Genomic DNA, 15,180 nt, shown 5'->3' on the forward strand with positions numbered 1-15,180 from the left:
CTGACTACGTCACCTTCTTCGTTGCTCTGATTGGTTGTAGCGCTATCCTATTGCGTGGAGAGGGAGTTTGAAAGACAACCGTTTATCCCACCCCTCCGGTTGAGCCCTGTCTATGGAGAGTGCCCAGACCCTACATTTAATGTGGGTCTGGCTCGTCAGGCTACAACAACACATCTGCAGTGATAAAAAAAAAAAAAAAAAATGAATACTCTTCCTTGAATAGCAGCAGCAGTAAGAAATATCAGTACTTCTCCAGTGAAACTACAGACGGATATATCAGCCCTAACCAAGTGCAAAAGCACTCAAACAAGCTACCACAACATACCAGAGGGATCACGTAACCAGACAACCTTCTAGGCCGCCTTTTCAGCTCCATGTGTGTTCTGACGTGAAGTCTACACAGCACTGAAACAGGCCACCTTACTTTGCTGAATCAGTGAACACAGAAAGTGACCACAAGCTGACACAGGTGAGAAAAACATAAAGGTGTGCCTTAAAATTTAATCTGGAGCTACGGAGGGTAGAAATGTGTTGAAATCTTCAGATTGATTCCACAGTGCCAGAGATTCATGCAGTCTTACTTGTTGACTTGTCCACAGAACTATGTAGTTTGCCTTGTAAATGCATCTTGATCATTGATGTGCACAGACAGAAAAAGGATGAATTATTAAGAATTAAGAAAAACATATTTGTCTTTAGTATTTAAGAGCCTGTTATGATGTAGATAAGATAAGATAATATAGCGTCAAGGACATTGCACACAAGACAAGGAAAAGTAAACATTAAATAAATACAAAAGACAGCAAATTAAATATAACAGTAGTTCTACATATGTGGTCTACAGGGAGCAGGCTTGGTTGCACGGCCTCACAACAACAGCCTTCCCTCCCTGACGACACACAGAGGAAGCAGGCAGTCATCAGCCGATCAGAATGATTCAGGACATCATTCAAATAAAACCACAAAATGCCAACGACTGTGTTATTTCAAATAAATAACTTAAACTAGTTTCTTTGAAACAAGGGTGCATATTGTAGTTTCAATTTTTCGAGTACGGCTAGCTGGGACATGAAGATTTACACAGAACAGAAGAGTGAAATTTGACTGTTCATCACCACAAAGATCATCAGACAGCGTCCCTTTGACTCAACCATGACCAAGTGTATTCTCAAATGAAAACGAGAGAGAGAAGAAAGGCTGTTGTTGAGTAAGAACAATCGCTTCCCCAAATCTTTAGTCTACTTTGATCTCCGACTGCATGAACAAGCCTGGCTTTGGGAGGGGCCCGCTGAAAAAGTTTCATATGGTGTGCTTAAAGTCTCCAGTTTTATCTAATATAACAAGGACCAGACATTTCACTCTCCATTATGCAGTACTACGTGTGAGTGCCACCGTGTCATCCCACTGGAAGTAAGCAGATGTGTCGCTGCCTGCAGATGTTGCCATAGGTAACACAGAGATGCTCGCCGTCCATCGCAGGAGAAGCAACACTTACTTTCTATTTTTCATAAGCCCAGTCCGTTGCCAGGGTTTTTGTTTCCATGGCCACGCTGCAGTCTGATGCAACAAAACGCACCCAGAGCTCCCCCCCCAGCCCCACACCCCCCGGGCGTCTCATTTTGTAAACTGATTTGCAAAACGTGGAACAAATTGTAAGATTTGACAATGTGACGCTTTGTCTCTGTGGCCAGAAAAGAGATGAAACACTGAAGTAATGTGATGCTAACATATGCAACTGGGGAATACAGTAAAATCTCAACTAGTCAGGGGGCACAAGATATACTGCTTGATGACATTCACTTTCCAGTTCATTAGGTACACTAGTGAAAATAAACACTTTCTATTGTAAACAGTCCTGTGCTTAATCTCTTCTTCATGAAGGCGATTCAGTATTTTTTTTAAATAACAGAGAGCTGCTGATTCAACTGTGTTTCTGTTTTGGAGTATTACTGAACTGCATTGTGTTGTCCCGACACGACATCCTCCAAAACTAACATCCAGCTGAATTCCCTACTATGTGACGCTGTTAGTCATAAGCAGGGATTTAATACAGGATCATGAGTGAACTGACAAGTGAATGTAATACCACTCTTCTCTTCTGTAACAAGTGCTGCCAATTCACAGAAGTTGAAACGGAGCTTCAAATTAACCGTTTAGTTTTCCGTGTTGCCACAATGAACTATGTAGTTGCTGAAGGAGAATAACACATTCTGAGCAATGTGTCTGTAAATGTATCATCGTTATGTCAAGGGGGGGATGATGCGTTTGTGGGTTCTCCTACCTGGATTGTTGGCCTCTCCCTCCAGGACTTGCAGCTCGGTGCATTCGGCCAGGGAGTGCTCCAGACAGAGCTGCAGGAAGCGAGCCTGGGTCCGGCTCACCCTCTTCAGCAGCGACAGCAGAGCCACCGTCTGCTCGCACTCATTCCACCCCTTGAACCAGCTGGCTAGCACGCCCACCTGATCGCGAAACATCATGGTCTGCGAGGTGGATGAAGGCAGGCTGACTTGTGGCGGCGCCTGGCCAGGCCGGGCTGAGAAAGGTAGCTAGAAGCTGCTCTGAGTTTTAGGCAAAAAAAAAAAAATCAATGGATGGTTGAGATGGTTGTGGCTGGTAGGCGTGGAGGAGGTCAGTCAGGGGAAGTTCAGCTGGATCTGCGCATCATTAGCTGGGACAGGAGTCTCTGCTGGGCTGAGTTAAAGCCAGCAGACGGCGTTGGATATATTCCTACTGGCGAGATTTCGATGCTGCCTTCTCCTGTCTGATAATCTCCGTTGTGGAGGCTGAAGAGGGGGTGAGCTGCTCTTCTAACTAGGCATTAGGTGATCCAGCTGCTCTCAGCTGCTTAGGCGCTCTCAGAGGGATTGATATTTGATGAGTCAGCTTTCTTCCAGTACACTCTGTGTCACATCAGCTTCATTTTTCTTCGGGGAATCCCTCACAGGTCTGCAGGAGGATGTCAAGGGACAAAAAGGGCACACTTAAACAAAATCTTTTACACACACACATGTGGTGAATCCTAAAGCGATAGCCTCACTAGAAATGCGACAGAGTCCCTGTTGCTTCAGCTCTGCAGATGGTTTTAAAGAAGCCGGCCTCCAGAAAAAAAAAAAAAACAACAACAAAAAAAACTCATACACGCATTTATAGGTCGCCTCCTCGGCGTCTCCTGTGCGCACAGGGTTGTGGCATTCACCGCTGAGACAAAAATAAACAATTTCTCGTTTCTGGTATCCACCCATTCCTAAAAATACAGAGGTCGGTACTCCTGGCGCTGCATCCCGGAATTTTCCAAAGGACGCCGGGTTACCGACACGACGGCCGCTAGAAGCGACTTCCCCCCCCCGGTTCTTTAATGACAGGTCACTGTTAAAAACTGCCGTATTTTAACCCAATGATGGGCGGCGGCGGCGGTGGTGTAGTTTTAGCCGAGTAGTAAGCTAGGAGCGGACTCCAGGCTCCAGAGGCTCAGCGTTAGCCCCCGTCTAAAACTGTCACTCTGCTTCATCAGCACACAGGGACGGATACGAATGTGTGTGTGTGTGTGAGTGAGTGAGCAGTTTGGAAAAAGTAAAAACGAAACATATAACTATCAATAAATACCTCTATCTATGTCTCTGTCTCTTTTTTTAAAGCCATATATACATATATATATTCGACAGGAATCGCCGTGTAGCACCTTTAAGACACAAGTTAGCAGAATTCTCAGCACCGTTAGCATCAACGGCTATAAATTCCCAGTAACCGTTGCTAATTAAAACTGGTAAACTAGTGTAATTTTAACACAAAGGCTGGTTCTGATAAACGTTTAAGTCCATTTTTTGTTCTTACTTGAAGATGAGAAATTAAGAAAGCGGACAAAGCAGCGACAGAAAAAAAAAAAAAAAAAAAAAAAAGCGAGAAAACTTCAGTTTGAATGTTTGAATAGTCAGAGTTAACGGTTGAAAGCTTGATGGTTCCTACCTGCGGGGTCTGCATCGTCGGGTTTGTCTCGAGACGGCCGACAGGCTCGGGTTTTTTGCTTTGTTTTGTGTGTGTGTGTGTTTTTTTTTTCCTGTGGGGAGGAGCGGTGCCCCTTCACTCCATGTCAGTGAGATTTGCCATCTTGACTAACTTTCCCTCTGTCTCTCCCCTGCAGACCGACTCCTCTCTGCTCTGAAACATTTGACTGTATATGCAATGGACAAACCCACCGTGACGTCACCTATTGGCTATCTGAAGAGCGAGTTTGAAGCCAAAAGCAGGATTTTGTCCAATATTTAACCTCGTTTATGAGCTGGTATGGCTGAATGTTGTATAATATCTCTGTACTATTCTTGTCTTCAATAAAACATCGTACAAAAAAGTTATTTTTTTTAAAGTTTGAAGCCTTAATTGGGCGGGGCCCGCGGTCGCCATGTTGGCTGTGCTTTACTCCGCCCAAACTCGGATACTTCAAAAATGGGCATGGGGGTCGTGCGTTGCCAGCGGTCCCCACTTTCGTTCGCGCCATCTCCTTTTTCGAAGCGTTACGGTAAACGCATGCAAAGCCAACCCTTCAAAACAAAAGCGAAGTGATTTTGCAGCGATTCATTCACTCTGTCAATCAGCAAATGATGAACGAATAAAAATTTATAAATAAATAAGAAATAATAAATTATTATTATTTACAACAATTATATACGGTATATGAATTCCAAACAAACTAACTATATAAAATGTGTTGTTTTTTTCCACATTAGTCAATAATAAGGAAGAAAAAATAAATAAATAAAAACAGACTAATTCAATGTCACCCTGATAGTACACAACTTCAGAGTGTCACCCAGGAAATATAAGATCATTCTGTCGTCTTATATTTTGTATTCTGTACTGGAATTTAGATTTGTTGTACTATCAGGAGTGGAGTTTTTCTGTGAAAACAGGGAACAGTTAAACAATTAAAGGGAAAACAGCCAAAATACAAGCCACTTTGAGACCAATATCAGACCATCAGAATGGTCTGATATTGGTCTCAAATTCGAATTAGCTTGAGGAAACAGGGAGTTTCCTTTAAATTAGGTATTTTTCTTAAATATTACTGAGTGATTTGAAGCAGACCAATAACTGTACCTATAGTTTTCAAATTCTTGAAACTATAACTAATTGTATAGTCAGTTATAGATAGCATTTTAATGCAATTCAATATATTATTACAGTAAATAGCAATTAGTTATTAATTGTTATTTATTTATACATTTGATGAGATTTTTCTTATTTCACCATTTACTGATTGACAGGGTGAAAGATTGTAAAATGACTTTGCTCTAATTTTGAAGGGCTGTTTTTGCATGCGTTTACCGTAACACGTCGAATAAGAACATAGCGCGAAAGAAAGTGAATACTGGCTTTACCCATACAGTTTGACCTCAGTTTAATCAGCTTTTAACACGAGCCCTAAATCCATGGCAATCTCGATCTAGCCATTCAGTTAAGGCGTGTTAATTTCTTTACAAAGTTCATATTTACAAAGTCGAAGGGAATCATGCATTACACTTAAATAAAACATATTGTAAAATTAACAAACAGTATGTTACAAAATCACACTGTGAGAATATACAAAACTTAAATTAACAATAAAAAAAAGAAACATATAGTTAATTAACTTCGTTTGACAGCATGCCATCGGTTAGATTCTTTATTAATATCCTGGTAACGTTTGGATTTCATTCACTGTGAAAAACAATATCAACCTGAGCTGTTGTTAAAAGTGTACACAGTATATTACTGCCACCTCCTGGCAGATATAGGACGCTGCCCCTGTAGTTTTAGATGATAGATTACACAGAGACAGGAGAAATTACTGTCAGTAAAAGGGGTAAAAAATATATAAATATAAATATAAATATATAGTCAGGTAGAATGAACAAGATATATATAAAAATATACACAAATATATGTATTTATTTTTATTTTATTTATGCCAAACCGCCCCCCTTGGATGATGCTTCACAGTAACAAAATACCCCTTAAACACCCAAAAGCAGGAAATTTTAACTAACAATCTTATTGTTGTTGTCACCAAAATTTTCAAACACAAAAGTCCATATGCCACACCGCCCCACTTGGAACGTACTTCAAAAAGAAGTGAAATTAACAAAGAATTAAATGTAGTATTAAAAACAACTGTTGGAAAATCCCAAGCCATAAAACTTGGTGCACTTACATCCCTCAGTTGCAATTTACTTTACTGTATTTTTACTACTATTGTGTATCGGTTGTTGCTGGCTTTGCATTTTTTAATTTTCATTTATCTAATATTCACCATGTCTGGCCTGAGGGGGGGAAAAAAAATTTTTTTTCCCCTCAGTCCAGACAAAAAGTTTTTTTTTTTGTTGTTGTTTGTTTTTTTGCTTTAAGAAGGAACTTAACATATGATTTTTAAAAAATAAAATTATTGTTGGGAGGTGTACACTTTCTTTACAGAATATCCCTAACGCGATTTAGTCACTGTATATATTATTACTGAGATATTACTGTTAAAATCCGAAGAAGAAGAATAAAGGGGCTACACCCATAGACAGTTTACTATATATATATATATATATATATATATTCGCACAGTATTTATACAGTCTATGGCCCTACTATATAGAGTATATAGACTATATATGAAAAGAGCCCCACACCAGTGGTGGCGGTAATCCGCTGTTTTCTCTAAGAGGCAGACCGACGAGCCTCCATCACTACAGCGCATGCGCGAGTTCAAGGTGAAGCAAACAGCACGAAGAGAATCAGAGGCGATAGTTACGTCGTCCCTCAACATTGCAAATGTTTACATTGAAACATTAGGTAAGTTCCTGTTCTGTTTTTTGTGTGTGTGTGTGCATGGTTATATCCTTTTTTAAGCTATTTTTTCTCGGAAATCTGAGGCTCACAAGATTCAGCGACGCAAGTAATTAAAGAAGAACTGAAGTTTATAAAGTTTAAGAATTGAGTTGTTCAAGCTCCTCGTAGGCTAAAACACCCACAATATATATATATGCATTTTTACTTTATTTTAGACTATACCATTATAGATCTGTTTGAAAATGGTTCTTAATCACACCGTTATCTACTTTTACAGAAACTGTTGGACACTGCAAATAAACAGAGGAACGCCAGGATGATCCGTGTAAGTCATGTGGGATTGTTTGTGATATTATAGCCCCTCTCGTGTGTAAATAGAGATGTCAAGCATGCAGTAAAAACACTATTTCGTGTATTTCGTACACAAACACATGTTTTCCTGCTTACGTTATTTTGCGTGTACCTGTGATAAGGTGCAAACTCAGATCAGTTAGCTTAGCTGTTAGCAGTGGTTTCTGTTTCTCCCTTTGCCTCTCCTCCTCGATGTGTTAGATGTTTATGTATTGCCCCACCCATTCTTTAGCGATAATGGCACGTGTAATAGTTGTAGTCATTTTAAAGCACCGGAGGCGAGGCTCTGCAGCGTAGATAATAACCATACTCCAGCCCTTAGCTTAGCCCCTATGTCAGCTCGCCTCCAGCAGCACCCAAGCAGCTGGTCAGTCTTCATACAGAGCTAAGTTTCAGAACGATTTTCCACACACAGACACAAGTGTGTACGACTGCACCTCTGTAGCAGTACTACACTTTTCTGTTGCTTCTCTACAACTGTCACATCCAAAACCCCTGAGGCTTCAATAAGGTTGAGTGGCAGCAATCGTCTCTCTCTCCCACTCACGGGGAAATGAAGCATGCATGTTTTGGTCCTGGTGTCAGAGAAGAACTATATTGGGGCAAAAAAAAACAAAAAACTAATCGTGGCTAAAATTTGAAAAAAAAAGGTCTTGAATCCACAGATTTAAGAAGTTTATTTTTCGTATCTTCCAGCAGGCTAGTTAGAGAGACGCCATTTTGTATTGACGTCACTGCCTACGCCACAGGGTCGCTTCGGCTTCAGGAGACAGTGAAGCGTTTCTGAACATTAGCAAACTGATCAAGATTATAAATTGAAAGCCATGTTGAGCCAGCCTTAGGTCCAATTTAGTGTGGGTTTTGAACTGGCTGGAAGAAGTTCTTCGCTCTGCAGAACAGTTACTCAAAATATCAGCAAAATTTCAAATCCTGAGAGTGGACAAAGAGAACCCAATCCAACTTGTGCATCTGTTGGGTCAAGAAAATGAGTCATACGGTATGTAGCCTATATATCAGAGTTGCAAAAGTAATCGAACCCTTGTTTTCAGTGTGTGATGTGACCCTCTTCTGCAGCAACAACAACGACAGATAAAAATTTCCGGTAACTGCTGATCAGTTTTTCGCGGAGCTATTTTAGCTCATTTCTCATAGAACCTTCATGCTCTGATGCAGCACTAAAGGTTGCCCCCGCCCTCATGGACAAGGTTAGTGGAAAATCTGTAATATTTTGCCATCCTGGACATAAATGTTTAATTGCGAACTCTGCGTTATCAATACAAGTGCAGACAACCCTACTGCACATATCCAAGGAAACTGCACACAGTAGCCAAAGGAATTAACGCTGTTTCTTCCAGGAAAGAGATCCCAGGCAGACTGCTGTTGCATCCTGCGTAGCATCAGTGGGAATTAAATGGATGAAGACTCCGCCAGAGTCACTAGATTTATCTTGTTTGGCAATCGATAAAATAATTAATCAGAAAGGAGGTCAAACCGGGTACGAGGCCCTAGATCACTGGTGCTGTACTTGTGTTTTGGAAAACGAGACTGACCCCAGACTCCTGCAATATAATTATTTCAGGATTAAGACTGATTGTGCAAAACAAAGGTGACCGCAGTGGAAAATGAACCTTTCACATTCATAGTAACATATTCCCATCTAAATGTTCCATACAGTGATGGGTTATAATTTTGGTTGTTTTAATTTTTGAATTTTGGGCTGTGTTTGATTAAAAGCCAAAAGTAATTCTGAATTGTTGTTGCTGCATCTAAAAGGAAATGTATGGGATGTACTGACTCTGAGCCTTTTCATGCAGAGATGCTGAACTGATAAATGCCAACCGTCTAATGGTCTTATTTATTTTGAATGCTCACTAAACACTGTCTGTTTTGGACGTGAGCATGAGAGAGGCCAGCATTTATATGGCGGCGTGTTTCGTTTGATTTTGTCTCCAGGTTCTGTCCAACAAACCCAAGCTGGTCAGTTACCTCCCTGGGCTCCATGTGTTGGTGAATCATGCAGCTGGAGCCAAAGTCTGCTCTGCTGTTGGATCTTCTGTTGGATCTTCTGGTGAGCCACAGGTGACCGTCACTCCCTCTGACACGGGTATGTCATTTATTTATTTACTTATTATTTGCATTAGAACATTAATTAACTGGATTTGATTATAAAATGTGAAATGAGAAATCTATTACACTGCCTGGCCAAAAACAAAAAACAAGATTTATTTCCATCCAGTGTTGCATCTTTTCCACGACCACAGGATGTGTCTTTCAACATGGTTGTTTAAGAAATGAGAAGCTACTCATCGCATCAGTTGGGGTTAAATAACTTGTTGCCAGCTGAAAGATAATCGTCCATGCAGTAATTCTCCATTAGGAGGCTCGTACCTATTTGCTTAGTTAAATCCACGTGGCAACTTTTTGGCCAGGCAGTCTACACAGTGTGTCTTGTTATGGACATATAGGCTGTCAGTTTTGAGCAGCAACACAAAGCCTGGAATGTGTTTAAAAAATATTTTGGTGAAGACCCAGAGTAAATGTATTTTTTGAGAAACCTTGTTTTTCATGCTCTTTTCCCGGCGGCAGTTCTAACCTGCTCAGTGCCCTCGGCTAACTTCAGTAATGGCGCCTCCACTACCCCCCCCATGGCAGTATCTCGCCCATATCTAAATCCACCTCTTCTTTTCCCTTACGTCTCCTTTTTAAGGACCACAGACGGTGAAGCCCGATGAGAGCACGGGGCCTTTTGTACCCAAAGACCAGCGATTCCAGCTGCCTGGCAATGTCGGTTTTGACTGCCACTTGCATGGACTTGCAGATCAGAAGAAGAGCCCGCTACACAAGAAGGTCCCTGATGTGCTGCCTGTTGAGTCTAGCAACGAAAACGACAAGTTGTCACTGGGCCAGTGCATCGGGGAATTCTGTGTAAGTCTTAAAAATGTTAACGTGTTGTTACAGACCGTAGCTCCCCTCCAGTTTTTTTTTTTGTTGTTGTTGTTGTTGTTTTCTTCATGCATTTGGTTGACTCTTGAGAAGTCATATACTGATGTGAAGAAAATCTTTCAAAGTGACACAAATTTGTTGACTTGTGTATCAGGAGAAATATATTTGCAAAGAACTCAACCTGCTAATAGTGACTGTGCTATTTATACACCCACAGGAATACAGTGTTCCACAGCACAGTAGCTAGGTAGCTTTCCACAGCTGCTGCATGCTGTTGCCCACCTCTAGTCTTAAGCTAGGCTTGTACTCTTGCAACCACTCTAAGGGAGACCTGCAGCGTGGGGGGCTATGCTGGTGTGTCGGCATTGTTTTGTAATTACGCCACTAAAACACTAGGCGGTGTCCGGTCAGCTGTGTTGAGCTTCACACTGTCAGCTTTAACACACTGAGTGAGTGGAACTGAGCAAACCGTGATGCAGTTGAAGTTGATAAATGTCCATCATCAGTAGGGATTCAACGACTCGTCACTGATGACGTCGACTACGTTAAAAACGTCGATCTGCATAGAATACGTTGACGTGTCGTCAAGTTTACTAAAAGATGTTGAAAAATGTTCTTATCCAGCTGTCAAAAGTGATGGAGATTCATTTTTCAGACCCAGACGCCTGAAAGTTAATACTTTATCCTGCAGAGGGCAGTAATATCAAACCTGCCAGGTCCCAAAAGAAGACGAAGGCATTGCGCACTTACTAAAACGGAAACCACTCCCAGCTGTAGCTGAGCAGCTGAATATTAGGACTATTACAGTGAATTTAGTCCGATGGTTGGTTGATGGTCAGAGGCTGGGAGTCGTCGTTGTGTCCTTATCAGTTGTTTCTGAGACGTGTCAGTGCTTATTTTTGGTGCATTCACAAGTTGTAAGTTGACCTATAAAACTAAGCTACGTACATTTCCAGGAATGTTACGCTCTAAGAGGGCGTCAGCAACCTTGAGCAGTAGGACCTAGTTGGCCTAGTCCTCTGGGACTATTACGCATCTTCCTTTTGGAGGACTTTTCTTGGTCAACCACTCCCGTGGAGGGTAACAGTCGTCTTAAATCTCCTCCATTTGTTGACAGTCTGACAGTGGATTTGCTGATTCCAACCTTTTCAAACTCACAGATGTGTAATATTGGCTTATTTTCTTAAATACACAAGTATAATGTTTCATTATTTTTACTGGGTTCCCAGTCTACTTTCATGACTTGTGTGAAAATTCTCTGATGTTTTGAGTCATTTTTATGCAGAAATGTAGAAAGTTCAGAAGTTGCGCAAAAACCTCTAAGCAACACTGTATCTCTGTCTCTTTCTCTCTCAGGGGAAAGATGACTCAGCCTCTTCTCAGGATGCCAGTACAACAGAACAGGTCTTTAAGTACAGCTCAACTGTAGAGTGTGCCATACAGCCTTGTCCCAAACGCTTAAAGAAAGGTACAACACTGATACTGTATTCTTCAAACATTATTCATAACATCCATCTTTGCCGTTGTCATTATCTGGTGTATTTATTAAGAAAGACGCAAAAGCATTTTTCATGTTGTCTTAGCAGTTGTGTTTTGTAAAGGACCAATGCGCACTTTGCAATTCAAATGTTTTTGAATTGTATTTCTTTACACTAAAGGAAATGTCTTGTGGATCAGAAGCAGTGTTTCTGTCTAACGTGTTTCCCGATTATGTGGTGAACAGATTTCCAGTCCATGTTTCCCGAGGCTCCGTCCACCGGTATGATGGTCGTCACCGTGACACAAAAGACCAAGAATGACATGACGTCGTGGAGCGCTGCGGTGGAGCAGGAGCGAGAGCGGATGCAAGACAAGGTGAACCGGTGTCTGCAGTTAATCACATGTGGTGTACAGATGAGACGGCTATAGACGACTCTCACAATCAATTTTTACATTGATGTCCACGTAAGGGGCAGCCTTTACTTAATTTGCATCATGTTGTACAAGCAATCATTGTGATCACAGTTAGTTTAAACATGCAATTATGTTCACAGTAAACAAAAGGCATTAAATTGCAGGTGTATATTTTATGGCAAAAAGCAAGTATAAATACTTTTTTTTTTTGTTCAGATGTTTGCAAAGCACTGCTACAGAAGAAAATATAATTACATATGGCCACGTGGACAAGTGCAAACTACTAAATGAGTTCTTCTTCTGTTCAGTTTGTGGAGGGAGCGAAGGAGATCTGTATGGCCCTTCAGAGCAAAGGATACTGGGCTGATTTCATCGACCCCTTGTCAGGCCAGCCGGTAAGATACAGACGTCACTCAGTGCTGACAGAGTACTGGCAAGAGAGTACAGAATCTGCCCATCAAATCTCAACACCTGCAAGAAAAATGAACTACGTCTTAAATGTTGGTGCAGAATTCTAGTGAGATTAGTCCATGGTCAAAGTCTAGACAGCTCTGTGTAACAGATAAATTTAAACATCTGTCTCGTGTCCGACGTTTAGTTTGACCTAAGCCAGAATCAAAGCGTCTCTTTGTAAAACTCTCCCAAGGTGATGTGGATTACTCCCTGTGTACAGGATCTTTTAAATTAACTCAAGATTTCGTAGTAAGAGGCTAGGCCTTAATTGTAAAAGTAATTTTACCCTGATCTATTCATTACTGCTGAAATGCAGATTTCAGACATTTTGAAACGTAATTCTGTAACAAACCTGCGCTATTGCTTTCAGTACAAGCACTACTACTTTTTTTTCCCAGGTGATATATTTGGCCAGATAACCACAATAAATGTGTGTTCTTCCTCAGTTCTTTGGCATGTACACCAACAACACACTGTTTGAGACGGATGAAAGATTCCGTCAACTGGGCTTTCAGATTGAGGACCTGGGCTGCTGCAAAGTGATCCGACACTTTCTGTGGGGGACTCATGCTTTGGTGGGGACGCTATTCACCGACGCGCCGCCCAGCAGCCTTATAACAGACAATTTGCTGGAAAAATCAGCATAAGTTTAATGGACTACAGCTGTGTAAATATAGGTGGTTAATGTATTTGACTCGTCTGTGATTGTATTCTAGGCTTCTAATAAAAATCATTAAGAACACTAAGAATAAACGTATTCCTCCAAGAGCTTCTAACTTTTTGGGTTGTGGAATTAGCCTCCTACCACTGGATTATTCTGCTCAGTGAGCCGACCTGAACCTTGGCTTTCATTCATCGGTGATGTATTACCATTTATTCTCAAGAGGGTCGCTGGATCCTATCGCAGCTATCTATCATTGGTTGAGATGTGGGGTACACCCACCCTGGACACATTGCCAGTTTATGATGGGATCATGTAGAAAGACAAACGACTGCTCACAAGAAGCCGGGGCACGCCAAGGCCCTGTTCAGACCTTCTTAATCTGATCACACATGACCTGCATATAGTTCAGGTGTGAACACGCCCAGAACGCAGTTTGCATTTGACGGATCTGATCTCTGACCACCTCATCCTCCCAGCATCGGCATTGACAGGGGCTGGATTTCTCTTGGTGAAGACCATAACCTGCAGGTGTACCCGTTGGCCTACAAACATACGGCAGCTTGACTTTGTTTCTTTTGATGATGTTGTAAACCTGAATTATCCATCGTATCAAACTGATTTAATCTGTCTAATGTGGGGGTCTTGAACTCATTTTAGTTCTGGGGCCACATACAGCCCAGTTGATCTCAATTGAAAAATCGCAGTTAATGTCTTCTGTGTAATTTTCCCACTTTTCTAATTCCTCTCGTGGGTTGTGTGCTTGTCACCCCCGGTCCAGTGGATGAACAACATTTTACAATAAAAGTGAAGGAACAGTAATCTTCCATGGGTTGGTTCACTTAACACGTTTTGTCCTATCGTAAAAAAACTTGTCAGTTTTATTTATAAAGCACATTTAAAAACCACAGACCTTGACTGAAGTGCTGAACAAATGGAACAGTGAAAAATAATAAAACAAAACCATTCGGTTTGACAGTGTGTTCAAAGAGCTGAAATCAGCTACTCAGTGTGGTCTTTGTATGTGTTTTAGTGTATTATATATTATAACGTAAATTAGTCTCAGGGCTTTTATATACTATGCAAGTATGACAGATTAAGGAAATTTATATGGAATTAAACTGTTGGAAGTATGTGTGCTGTTCACAGAAAGCGCATGTCTGCTTATGCATGCTTGGGTACCTTTGATGACTATCAGATTGTTTTTGGGACTGTGCGGATTTAGTTGAATTTGTTGTTTCTGACTTGCAGTTATATCCACTTCAGACACCGCTGCGTAGTGAGTGAGTTTGGCTATGGTGTAAATAGTAAATACGATGTCTCACGGTCACGAGCCTCATTTTTTTCCTTTGCACAAATGAACACATAGTTTTAAATGTCATATTTTATATATCAATAATAGTTTTTCCTCTATGAAGTAGTAGTTTTATTGTGCGCAAGCTGAATAGTCACCATCAACCAGTAACGCCATGACACAGGTTTAATATAACCACAGCCCTGCTGGACTAGAGTGAAACCACAAGGCAGGATGCTGTGTTTACTGTGTGCACCACAAATCGGCGCTGACGAACAGAGCGGTGTGGACTCAGACGTGTGTGATTGCTGTTAAAAGATGAGGTACAGGCCTGGTGTGACTGTCGAATGAGCAGCTTGCCTACAAATCAAAGCAGCCCGCTGTTTGCTTGAAGGCTTTGCTGGAAAATATGACCAACGGATCAGTCAGCCAAATTACAGCATGAAGCCTCAGACACCGCGTCATCAGAAAGAATGACAATCCTACTTATGTGTCTTAAGCTGAGGACACACTACAAGATGTAAGATTTTAAACAAGACCAGACCCGACCCGACCTCAGTCGCAGTCAATCAAACATGTTTGAATTTTTTGAGACAAATCTGGACACAGTCGCGTAGTGTGAACTGATTACCGATACCACTGTCCTCCTCACAAATCTGCTGAAGCCAGTCTGTTAGTGTGTACTCCTGGTCTTTTAAAAATCTGTAAAGACTGTGAAAGTTGTGTAGTGTGTCCCAGCTTTAGCTGAGTGAGTCATTAAACTAACTGTCCTTTTATT

General features: G+C 41.3%; 2 protein-coding genes across 5 annotated transcripts in view; one reads left to right on the forward strand and one right to left on the reverse strand.

Annotated features, from left to right (window-relative positions):
- samd4a (sterile alpha motif domain containing 4A) overlaps nt 1–4,125 on the reverse strand; it is a 50,786-nt gene extending 46,661 nt beyond the window's left edge. For all 3 annotated transcript variants that reach the window (XM_084541234.1, XM_084541235.1, XM_084541236.1), the window contains exons 1-2: nt 3,964–4,125; nt 2,282–2,946 (exon numbers count right to left, since the gene is read on the reverse strand). In XM_084541234.1, the coding sequence (XP_084397360.1) occupies nt 2,282–2,477 (196 nt within the window). In that variant the 5' untranslated portion in view covers nt 2,478–2,946; nt 3,964–4,125. The remainder of the gene's footprint in view (nt 1–2,281; nt 2,947–3,963) is intronic.
- Nucleotides 4,126–6,730: 2,605 nt separating this feature from the next.
- On the forward strand, nt 6,731–14,145 carry mmadhcb (metabolism of cobalamin associated Db). 2 transcript variants are annotated; one of them, XM_084541451.1, is made up of 8 exons: nt 6,731–6,810; nt 7,085–7,132; nt 9,112–9,262; nt 9,866–10,083; nt 11,458–11,569; nt 11,825–11,955; nt 12,303–12,389; nt 12,894–14,145. In XM_084541451.1, exons 2-8 carry the CDS (start codon nt 7,124–7,126, stop codon nt 13,092–13,094), a joined length of 909 nt encoding a protein of 302 aa, XP_084397577.1. In that variant the 5' UTR covers nt 6,731–6,810; nt 7,085–7,123; the 3' UTR covers nt 13,095–14,145. The 2 variants fall into 2 exon arrangements, with proteins under 2 accessions (XP_084397577.1, XP_084397576.1); XM_084541450.1 differs by having other exon boundaries at nt 6,742–6,810; nt 7,085–8,155.
- Nucleotides 14,146–15,180: the final 1,035 nt, after the last annotated feature.

Source organism: Chelon labrosus (genome assembly GCF_963514085.1).
Source record: "Chelon labrosus genome assembly, chromosome: 3".
Classification (NCBI taxonomy): Eukaryota; Metazoa; Chordata; class Actinopteri; order Mugiliformes; family Mugilidae; genus Chelon; species Chelon labrosus.